This window comes from Cetorhinus maximus, chromosome 14 (assembly GCF_964194155.1).
Source record: "Cetorhinus maximus chromosome 14, sCetMax3.hap1.1, whole genome shotgun sequence".
Lineage (NCBI taxonomy): Eukaryota > Metazoa > Chordata > Chondrichthyes > Lamniformes > Cetorhinidae > Cetorhinus > Cetorhinus maximus.
The window spans coordinates 13289255-13301205 of NC_135892.1; the positions used below are offsets into that span (position 1 = coordinate 13289255).

General features: G+C 42.3%; 1 protein-coding gene across 1 annotated transcript in view; it reads right to left on the reverse strand.

Moving 5' to 3' along the window:
* Positions 1-11488, reverse strand: part of LOC144689427 (actin-related protein 2) — a 47378-nt gene extending 35890 nt beyond the window's left edge. Inside the window, exons 1-2 of the mRNA XM_078556508.1 lie at positions 11331-11488; positions 2272-2382 (exon numbers count right to left, since the gene is read on the reverse strand). Coding sequence (XP_078412634.1) covers positions 2272-2382; positions 11331-11378 — 159 coding nt within the window. The 5' untranslated portion in view covers positions 11379-11488. The remainder of the gene's footprint in view (positions 1-2271; positions 2383-11330) is intronic.
* Between the last annotated feature and the right edge of the window lie 463 nt (positions 11489-11951).

The following is an 11951-nucleotide window of genomic DNA, read 5'->3' on the forward strand; positions in this document are numbered from 1 at the left end:
TTATACAGGTGTTTATCAACCACCACCTTCCTCCTGTAGGCTAACCTGTTCCAACCATTGTTGCTTCTTCTTGGGTTTCTGGCCTGCAAATGACCAGGAGGAAAGATATGACCAATGCTGTAACTAGCCCTCCTATTTTCCCCTAACTGGATAAGTTGCTCGGCTCCACGACACTTGCTGGACAGCTTATAAAAGGTTATGCAGGCACGAAGCTCTGTCTGCCACTTCCATGATGTTATTTCATTAGTGTACCATTACACAAACACTCACTCATCTTTAAACAGCCACCTTTCCTTGAAAAATATCTTACCTGAACTGTAATTCAAGTGAATTTCACAAATGCTTTCAATCCTTGAATTTGTTTTTAAGTCTTGGATAATGTAACTGAGTTTGAGAAAGAAGTTTTCAACTTCAGAAAAAATGATTTGACGTTCCTCTAAAATGCCCACCACACCCTTGTGAAATCCCAACACAGCATTCCACAGCTGAGTGGCTAATCGTACTGCCTAATGCTAAGCCTTTTTCCGATGCTCTTCAGCAAGCAGCATTGGAGGGGGCGGTGGGGGAATGCAATTGCAATGGGTGACATATCCTTGACTTTTCCTACCAACTGCACCTGATTTTTACCCAACACCTGCCCCAAATAGCCTGGAAAAGACCAGCAATTTGCTGCGTGAGTAACACATGACCCTGTGCTTTATCACTCTGATGCAATGCACCAGGCCATCAACATGCCACCAATACAAAATCCGTCTAATCCGTGCTTTTAAAATTTGAACAGAACAGACAAGTTAACTTTCCAGCATAACAGAGGGAACAGCAATCTGCAAAAATGCTGTCTTGTTATATGTTTAAAAAGTTGCAAAATGTTAACAAAAAGGAATTGTTTCAACGCAAATTTTGGATGTTTTGATTGCAATACCAAAATAAAATGAAATGAAAAGATGGAACACACCACACTCCAACAACTTACTTACCATCTTTTTGTTATTCTACTTCAACAGGTGAAGAAAGAGAGAGAGAGAGAGAGAAAGGTAAAAACAAAGGTCAGAAAAGGTCTGAGTGAAAACATCACTCCCGGAACTCAAAGATCCAAAGTGCCTTCCAAAATTAAAAGAAGAGAATGACAGCACTTTGAGAAACCTCCCCATCAGTTGTGTGAAGAGTCTAGCGTGCAGCTAAAATCTATGGCTCTGTTCAGCGTCATTCCTTATAAAGCAAGTTACTCAAGAAATATTTAGAGTTTTGCGAAATGTATTTCAAGAGCACATTAGTTCTGCAATAATAAAAACAAATAGGTTACCTTTCTAAGTGTTTCAGAATCAATACTGTCAATCATACACCGTGTTTCTCCATTTCTCTCAATATACATAGAATTTAACTTATAATTGAAGTTAACCATATTGCGCCGTGTTTCACAGAACAATCTTTTCTTAATCTTATCTGACACTCTGGGGCTAAACCTGAGCATCTGAACTACTGTCTCAACAATCATTTGTTTGACTATTCTAAATTCTTTTAAATGGGAAGCGAACATTTCTCACATTTTGTGAGAATCTTCTGAACAAGCTCAGTTGCTCAACTTTTTGACTCTTTTCACTGAGGGCGGTGCTTACAACTCTTCTTGTTTGCAAACATATCCATAATCTTTGCACATTGCTGCTACCAGAAAATGGAAAATCCTTTCAGAATGAAAGACATTGCCAGGAGGTTGCCTAAATTTAGAAAGTATTTGAGAGGAAAGAGGGAATGGAGGTGGAAAAGAGAACAGTTTACCCTCATCCAGAAGAAACTCTTCAGCAAGACTACACTGCACTTTTGGTCTTCAGTATGTGATCTCTCTACCTACTGCAAAAATTTGAAATCGCACAGCAAACATTTCTTTCCATCGTATATTGTACTTGCGATAGCCAAGACCAGCAACTGGAGGTCAAAAAGTAAAGGCATATTATCTTAATTTGGCTTTATCAAAACATTTGATTTTGACCAAGTGTGCATCTATAAGCTCTGTACAGAACAGTCACACGTATTTTAAATATTTATATTTTAAAAGATAAACTGAACACTTTTGCAAACGTTTTGAGAAGCTCCTACTGGCTGTGTAAGGCGTGTATTATTAAAAGAGGGGTTTTTTTTTTCTTCAGTTCATTATACAAAATGATCAAAAACATGCCAGATCCAATAAACACAGGTCACAAACACACTGGAATAAAATGGTTAAGAGAAACTGTAGTCACATTAAATTAGTAACATAGCCCTCCATATCCTTACCTTGATCTCAATATTCCCAACTTTGGCAGTGGAGCGGATAATCGGGCGGCCCACCAGCGCTGGAAAGATGTGCTCTGGAAAATTGGAGCCAGCATAGCCACATTTCACAAACTATACAAAGTGGGACAGAAAAGAAAAATCAGTTAGTTTCTTATAGTCATTTTGCAGTTAACCATCCATGAAAACAGGAAAAACAGACTGAAAATAGACGTCTTGCTTTGGCAGAAAGCAGATATCCCTTCTCACCCACAATTTGGATTTCTGTTGAACACTTAAATTAATCTCTTGAAGATTAGCACTTACACATTTCCCTTTTATGAAGAACATACGCAGTACTCAGTTAGATCCAATGCTCAATTCTACACAGCAAGCATCCTCAAATATATATTATGTACCAACACTTACACTTGCATAGGTGCAGTAAGTGGTAAATCCATTCAAGTTATTACTTCTCAAATGTCATCTGAATAACTTTATAAATAATAGATTTAAAAAATTAAAATGCCAAGCAATATAAATCTGTCTTATTCATTCACAGAATGTGGGGACTCTGGCAAGGCCAGCATTTTCCCATCTCTAATTGACCTAGAGATGGTAGTTAGCTGCATTCTAAATTCAACTTAGTGGCTTGCTAGGTCATTTCAGAAGACAGTTAAGAGTCAACCATATTAATCTTACAAAAACCACAGACAAATAATAAGCATTTTTATCGCATAGGTAATTGAGTGAAACATCAGGAGACACTTCACAGGGGTATCAAACAGAATTCAACACAGCCACAAAAGGATGACCAAAGGCTTGGCCAAAGAGGTAGGTTTTAAGGAGTGTCTTAAAAGAGAGGGGAGAAAAGGTGGGAGGTTTAGGGAGGGAATTCTAGAGTTTAGCAGCTTAAGATGCAACCAATTTTGGAGGAATGAAAATTGAGGATGTGCAACAAGCCAGAAAACCAACTATCACGTGACTGGCTTTTTAATAGAAATAGGTAGATGCCATTAATTGACTGGTGACTGAGTTTCAATTGCCTACTGTACTATTGAATTCCATTCGCTAGTAACCTTTGTGAAACAGGAATTTCCTCAAATTATCCCTTCTTTGTTAAGAGTAGAAATTGAGAACTGGAAGACAAAGAGGAGGAACTTAATGGATTTAATGTAGAAAAATAATTGGAGTTAAGAGCCAAATCTCTGCCCTGGTGATTTCCATCCAAGGCTACAGAAAGAAAAGGGAGTACATTGCAGGTGCAAGAACCAACTTTTCAAAGCATTATAGGTTCAAGAGTTGAGCCTTTAGATTTGAAAAATGCAAAAGTCACTCCATTCTGAAGGGAGGGACAAACCAGGTAATGAGACACCCATCAGCTGCGGGTGCTGCAGGATTCTATCAGAAGCAGTGACCTGATGACAGATGTGAGGTTGGGTAATTTTTCTTCTGGTTGAAGCTTTTTTGAGGGCATGAGCTTGGCAGAAAGGGGAGCGCGTCTATGGATGTTGCCGGTATGGACTTGAGGAAGGCATTTTATAAACTTCCGCATAAGAGATTATTTATGACATGGCAGGTGATGTGTGTCAGGCAGGCCAAATCCATAAGGAAAACTTGGCCGTGCTATCACAACAGTTTTGCCATTTGTATTTATTAGAAGATTTGTGCACTGAATTCAGAAGTAATGAGTCCACTAACACCTTTAGAGATTTTAAAAACTAAATTAAAACATTAACAAAAGAGATTTCAAACACATTGGATTACAGTTACTTGATACTATAACAAATCTCAAAATTCCCAATTAACATGACTCCCAACTATACACCCACCTTTAAGGTAACAGTGCAAAATAGATTTCAAAGTCGCATAGGCCAGTCAGGAAGTTTACCACAGCACCCACTCGACAGTGGAATTCTAAAGGCTTTCCTCCACCTTTACTGGTTACTCAACACAACAGACTTCTGCTAAAATGGTTGGAGGCTTCCCCAAGGTTGTTTTACATGGTCTTCTTAAATCTTACGTGGCCCCACAACATGGCCTTCCATTCTCTTTATGTTTCTCTCTCTTTAATCTGTAAATTCCATTGTTGTGTCTCTCTTTGGAAATTTACTTTTTCCATAATATAAAAATCTTTCATGTTGCCAATACCTTTGAGAAAAATAAATACACTGCTTGGCCTTTCTTATCTTGTTAGTTGTAAACATCCTATCATCCCTTTGAAACCTAAACAACCCTTCACTTATCTAAAAATGCAAATTTTCTTCACACCCTATATCAGCCCTCATCCATGTTTACTCATTTGCATTTAAAATGCCTTTTACTCTGAACTTATGATCATTTTAAGCTCGCAGTCTACCTGACTCAAACTCAATTAAAACACACAGACAGAACCATCTACACTCGCACCCATCAACCTACTTTACGATAAACCACAATAATGTAATGAAACATGTTAGTTTCGTGACAATTTGCAAAAATGGAAGTGCATGGAATTAGAGGCAATCTTGTGCACAGATTGGGATGTATGAAAGAGAATAGGGAAAAAGAGCTCTTTCTGATTGGTGGAATTTGACATGTGACACCACAAACCCCACCCCCCCAACAAACCCCAGGGATTGTACAGCGGCCACAGCTTATTGTCATTTATGTTCTTTCATCCAAATCAGAAATTATGTTGTATATCCAAGCTGCAGGTGGCACTAAGTTAGGTGGCACAGTAAATTGTAACTTCCTGCTTCCCTTTACACAAAGGGACATAGAATAATTGAAGACAAAACAATGGCAGATGGACTTCAACGTGAAAAGTGAAAGGTCATCTAAGAAAGACAAATCAGAATAATTTCTTATTTCTCACAAGAACTTGTGCAGGCCCAAGCTTTGTACACAAATTACTAAAAGCTAAAGCACAGGCTCATGATAAATTCCCTTAAGATAAAAGCCAATGTAAGTTTAAAAGGCGATGCCACAAAGCTTTAGTCTGAACAATCTTAGCTACTGTTTTCAGTTTTGGAAGTATTTAGTGGCCTTGGAGAGGGTACATCACAGGTTCACCCGAATTATATTATGGCTTAAAATGTTCAATGGTCGTATCCTTGAGAACCTGTGTAAACCTTGTTTGCATTCTCTCAAGTTTAAGGTTGATGGGTGATCTAATCATCATGTTTATAATGGTAGAGATTCAGTAGGGTAGAGAGAAAATTACATTTCCATGATGCAGCGTCACAGTTCTCAGCTGTGAGCTAAGCGACATCTTGTACAAATTCATCATCTTGCTTCCACATTGTGCCCTAAATATAAAACCATTGTTTGTTTTTTTATTTATTCACGGGGTTTGGGCTTCGCTGGCTGGGCCAGCATTTATTGCCCATCCCTAGTTGCCCTTGAGAAGGTGGTGGTGAGCTGCCTTCTTAAACCGCTGCAGTCCCTGAGGTGTAGGTACACCCACAGTGCTGTTAGTCCTTTTCATTAAATGAACGTTGACATTGTAGCTTATTCATCCAGAAAGCCTCAATACTAGGATAAGCATTTGTTGAGACTCCAGTATTTTGCACCTTCATCAGTAAATGCAGAAGTCCATTTCATGTATCAGTCATTGAAGAACTTCCTGATACCAGTCCTGAATTTGTCTTATTTGAACATGCCTTCCCCCACCACTTCCCCTTCAGTTATGGTTTTAGTAGCACTTAGGTTAAGTTTTTCCGTACCACTAACACTATTACTTAGTCACCAACTTTCAAGACTAAAAACCAAAGTTTCTCTAATCTTCACAAATACTAAAGGCTAGATCACAAGGAATGAATCACATAGTTCTTCTACTATTTCCAGAAGCTCCACAATTTCTCCCTTGTCTCAGTTACCAGAACGGAACTGAGCATTGCTGTTATCAGAAGAGTACAGTACAATTTAAGGGAAACTTCCTCAAACTTCTACAATTTTATACAGTTTAACATTCACTGATTGCTTTGATATTAAAATTGAATTTGAAAATCGTCATTCTTGTTTTCAAATCACTCTGCGGGCTCACCCCTCTATCTCTGAAAACCTCTGAGCCTACAAGCCTCAGGGTCTCTGCTTTCCTCCAATTTTGGTCTTTTGCATCCCCGGCAGCCATGCCTTCAACTGGCTGGACCCCAAGCTTTGGAATTCCCTCTGTCAACTTCCTCACCCCTCTCCTCTCCTTTAAAGGGACTCCTTAAACCATATGTTCCTGGATCAAGCTTTTGCTCAGCTATTTCCATTGTCTCCTTATGGGGCTTCGGTGTCACACTTTTAATAATCTTCCAGTGAAGTGCCATGGAATGTTTTAGTATGTTCATGGTCCTATAGAAATACAAGCTGCTGGTGGTTGTTGATGCAGTAAGTAAGCATCACCCATCTGCAATCCTGCCTTTAAAATCTCAAGTCTGTTCCTCCACTTGACTGAGAATTTTACCATTTGAGTGTGGCAACTACCTCCCCTATAATGCTCCACTTCTCTTCATCTACACTGAGCTATACCCGTCAACTTATCTGCTCACTCCTGTCTTCCTGTACCACCTCACATTCTGTCATCATGTGATTAATATGTCAACCAAATTCTTCCATATTATTCTGTCAAGATCAGTGATATGTATAAACACCACAGGTCCGAGGCACCAGCTACATCCAGTACAGACCTTGTTTGCTTTCCAATACAAAATCATAATTACAGTGCACTCACTGATACAGGTGTAACTGTCCCCCTCCCCAACAGGATGGGACCTTGCAATGGGTTCTCCTGAAGAAGAACACATTTGGAAACATGCTGGGGAAGGTGCACAAGTGACAGTTTCCTGTAACTGGTCAGTTCCTTTCATGGAAATAAGGCACTGATCTACAGATTAGTGTAAAGAAAGAAAACTCACTGCTGCTTGACTGCAAAACCACAATCAAGTCTTAAACAGTAGAAGACTAATTCAAAAAGTGAGTGACGTTCGAAAAACCAAAATGCATGCTGCTTATAGCCAGACATGCGTACACAGCAATAAAATGGTTATACCCAAGGCAAGAATAAATAGTCACAAATATCAAGAGATTTTCAGCTTGCATCAGGTTTGGAAATGAGTGACCACGAGTGGAGTTTTCATTATGATTCCCAGCATATTCAAACACTCGGAAATTATTCTGTAAAGTTAAGTAAACTAGCATGGGTAAATTTTTGCTAGCAAAACATTAATGTTGTAGTATGCATTAGAATTTTATAACATCAACACTTTTCAAACTATATTAACTGTTCACTGTGCTTTAACCTTGACCTCTGGCACAGACAGCCAACTTTAATGGGAGAATAATATAGCACTTCATTAACACCACTGCACAACCTAAATAGTGCAAACAAAGCTAAGTACCCACAATTACATACATCACTTAATGCTTACATTTTAACAGCTTTCAGTTAAATGTAATGCAAGTACACAGGACATGATATGGCATCTTTGCAAACAGCTGAACCATGCATAACAGACTAAATCGTTCCCATGTCTTAGTAATGGGCTTTGAACATGAAAGACTATAGTTATGATTGTGCTCACTGACCTTCATTGATTCCCAGTTAAACACCTAGATTCAAAAATTCTTCTCCCCAATTTTAATCACTCAACCATTGGTGGCCGTGCCTTCAGCTGCCTGGGCCCTAAGCTTTCGAATTTCCTCCCTAGCCCTCTGCCTCTTTCCTCACTTAGGTGCTCCTTAAAACCCACCTCCTTGAGCAGGCTTTTGCCCCACTATCTCCTTATGTGACTTGGTCAGAGAGTCATTTACGGCACAGGAGGTGGCCATTCGGCCCAGCAAGTCCATGCAGACTCTCTGCAGGGCAATTCGTTCAGTCCCACTCCCTCGTTCGCTCCCCATCACCTTGCAAATATATTTCTTTCCTGTTCCCATCCAATTTACTTTTAAATCATTGACCGTTTCCTTTTGATAATGTTCCTGTGAAGCACAATGGGTCATTTGTACAATACTATGATGCTGCATAATGCAAGTTGCTGTTGACTGGTGGGGGAGAATATGTGAATATTGAAGCTAATGACCAATAACTGCTGCATGCGAGTTAAAATCGTTCAAAAGTCCAAACGCCCCCAGTCTCTGCTTCTTCAAAGCAATAACTCAAATTCAAGGGCAGCTACACAAGTTCAGACAATGCCTTGAGGGAATAGCGGTTTGCGTGAAGGTCAGCAGGCTGGTCACCTCAGGAGGGCATCACAACTGAACTGAGGGCCTTTACTATTCCTGTCTGACATCAACGTGCACACCCTCTCCAGCTGCAGTCAGAGTAAGGAGTGGAATCCTTGTCCATTCCCACCTTTCTCATTCATGCAACAAGGTCAAATGCAATTCCTCAACTCCTGTCTTGCTAAAATCAATTACCTGAGCTCACCCCATGGATCAAACAAGGTCTTTTCAGTTTACGAACAACAAAGAATGAAATCACCCATCTGTAGAGTTTTCTTCCCCCAAAAGTGGGGAAACTAAATTTGCAGGCACATCATCTCCACCCTTCCCCAACATGCACACCTTCGAGCATGTAGACTGTGGTATCTGCTCATAACCACATTGAAGAATGTGGCTTGGGGCCAGTGCAGTCTCTTCCTGTCAGTTGATGCTTGCACGGTATTCTCCCCAAGGGTGTTTACTAAGTCAGCAGAGAGGTTTTAGCACAGGAAGCAGCAAATCAGCCCTCTTTGCCTATTTCATTAATCCACAGGTCACAGTTCCATTTATTCACTCTTACAATTACACTGGAAGGGAAAAGGTTATTGTTCAAACAGCACGTGTTTCAACTACTATGAATAAAGCGGTCAAATTCTTGAGATATGAAGTGGTTTCTGAAATGGAAGCTAGTTTTTCCCACTTAAAAGCCCATAACACAAATCACAAAATTTGACCAAAAGAATTTCAAGTGCCTCTTGCCATTTGTCAGAGCGCCCATCAATCGAACGTTCACAAAACTCTCAGGGTGAGTGCAGAAAGTTCCACACATTATCCGGAATAATTAATATATGAGGAAAAATACATTTTGAAGTGATCATTTTAATAAACCAAAAGTGTTTCTTGCAATGCCCACAAACCTTCTCATGGTATATGTTTTGTAAAGTCTCCTTGTTTGGGCATTAACCTGCACAGCGCACACAAATCTACAGACGCATTCCCAGAAACCATGTACAGATAGCAAACATTAAACTTTGAACACAGCAATCAATAATCAAACCCACAAGGAAAGGCCCAACTTCCGTTTTTTTTTAAAAAAAGTGAAGTTCTTATGAACATTTTCCCCCTCTAGTCATAGAATGATACAGCACAGGAGCCCATTCAGCCTATCGTGCCTGTGTTCTGAAAGAGCTATCCAATTAGTCCCACTCGCCTTGTCTTTCCCCACAGTCCTGTAGTGCATTCTGTATCAAAGTATTTTTCCAATCTCCTTTTGAAAGTTACTACTGAATGTTTCCATCGCCCTTTCAGGCAGCACATTCCAGATGCTAACTGAGTCTGGTTCAGACACCTGGCAGGAATGAGAAGTGGCTGAGCCACTCCCAGTGCTGCTGACCAATGACAGGCAGTTAGGACAGACAATGCTGTCATGTTCTCTCTCTCTCTGAAACCTCCTCCATCCCCCTATGACCTTCTGGAATTCCTGGACCGAGCCACCTCCATCCCCTTGTTCAACTCTAGTTTGCATTTCCCATTGGTAGCTATGCTCTCAGCTACACCAGCTGATATTGCCTCCCTAAACCTCTTGGCCACTGTCTCTTTATGCCACTCCTGAAAAGTGATCACTTTGACCAAGCACCAGGTCACCTGCCCCAATATCGCCTTTCATGGCTCAGTGTTAAATTCTGTTTGATGGTCACACCAGTGAAGTGCCTTGGGTTGTTTTATTCGCAGTTCAAGTACAATGGAGTACTGCGCACAGTTCTAGTCACAAAATTATAAAAAGGATCTAAAGGCACTGAAGGTGTATAAAGATGCACAAAGATGATCCCAGAACCAGCGATAGCCATCAGGGAAACCTGAATAGTCTAGTGCACTTTCCTCCAGATAAGACTGAGGGGTAACCTGATGGAGGTCTTTAAAATTATGAAATGATTTGAAAGGGCAGACATTGAGATGTTTCCCCTCCTGGGGAAGAATTTCAGCCATAAATATGAGTCACTTATAAATCCAGTAAAAATTTGGAATAAACTTCTGCACCCAGAGTGGTGAAAATGTGGAACTTGCTACCACTGGGAGTAGTTGAAGTGAACAGTATAGATGCATTTAAGGGGAAGCTAGGAAAGCACATAACAGAAATAGAATATGTTGATATAAAAAAACTGCACTGCCCCAGGACATTCCAAAGAACTTTGAAGCTAATGAGTTACTTCTGAAGGGTGGTCACACTAATACTGGAAACACTGCAGCCAATTTGTGCAAAGAAAGCTCCCACAAATAGCAATTTGAAAATGACCAGACATTGTTTTTGGTGATGATGATGATGATGGAAGAAACATTGGCCCAGGACATCAGAGAAGAACTCTCCTGCTCCTCTTCAAACAGCGGTGCGGGAGATCTCGCACATCCACTGGAGAGGGACAAAGCCCCAGTTTAACGTCTGAGCTGAAAGACGGCGCCTCCGACAGTGCAGCACTCCCTCACCACCGCCCTGGGAGTGTCAGTCTGGATTGTTATGCTCCAGTCTCTAGGAGTGGGACGGGGACCCAGAGCCTGGTGGCTCAAAGGCGGGAGGGCACAGCAGTGGGAGGTGGTGGGGGGGGTTTGAGGGGGGAGGGGGGTTGGAGAGGGGGCTGCTCCGGGCCATTTATAACCAGCAGGGCCGAGCGGCCTCATACCAGGCCCCCCCCCCCGGGGGGGGGGGGGGGGGGCGGGCAGTTTTCAAGGCGCTATATAAATGCAGGGAGTTGGTGCAGGAGGAGCAGGACCCGAGGCGGCCGGCAGGCCCCACACGGAAACTCCGGCTCCAGCGAGAGGGGGGGTGGAGGGAGCACTACTCCACCCCCACCCCCAGGGGCCGGCGCCTCGCTTCCTCATCCCAACATCCCCGCCATCGCAGTGAGTTGAGCACGTACCCCGGTGCCGTTGTCGCACACCACCACCTTCCTGCCCTGGCTGTCCATGGTCCCGAGCCGCCTCCAGCTGAAACTTTCCGCCCCGCACCGGAAATCAGCACCGACCGTTGGCTCCCACTCCGCAGGGCGCGCCGACACGTGACCGGCGAGGGGGCGGGGATTGGCGCCTGACGTAATCGGGCAGCTACCGAGGGGGGGGCGGGGCCCGTTTGATTGACAGGAGGAAGCACGCGCAGGTTTGATTGACAGCCTCGGTGGGACCAATAGCCTTTGGACAGATAGTGGAGGGGCGGGGAAAGGGGCGGTGGCCGGAGAGTCTGAGGGGAAAATCTGAATTAAGCTGTTAAAACATTATTTAATCCGTTGATTTAATAATTTGGATTTCCCTGTTAGCGTTCGCGCATCAAAAGTGATTATTAATCATTTTTTTTAATGGTCACGGAAGATCGGATTGCTATGGCGGCGGGATCAGCCGGGTGGGCCAATCAGCGAGCAGAGGAACGGGTTGCTATGGCGGCGGGATCAGCCGGGTGGGCCAATCAGCGAGCAGAGGAACGGGTTGCTATGGCGGCGGGATCAGCCGGGCGGGCCAATCAACGAGCGGAGGATCGGGTTGCTATG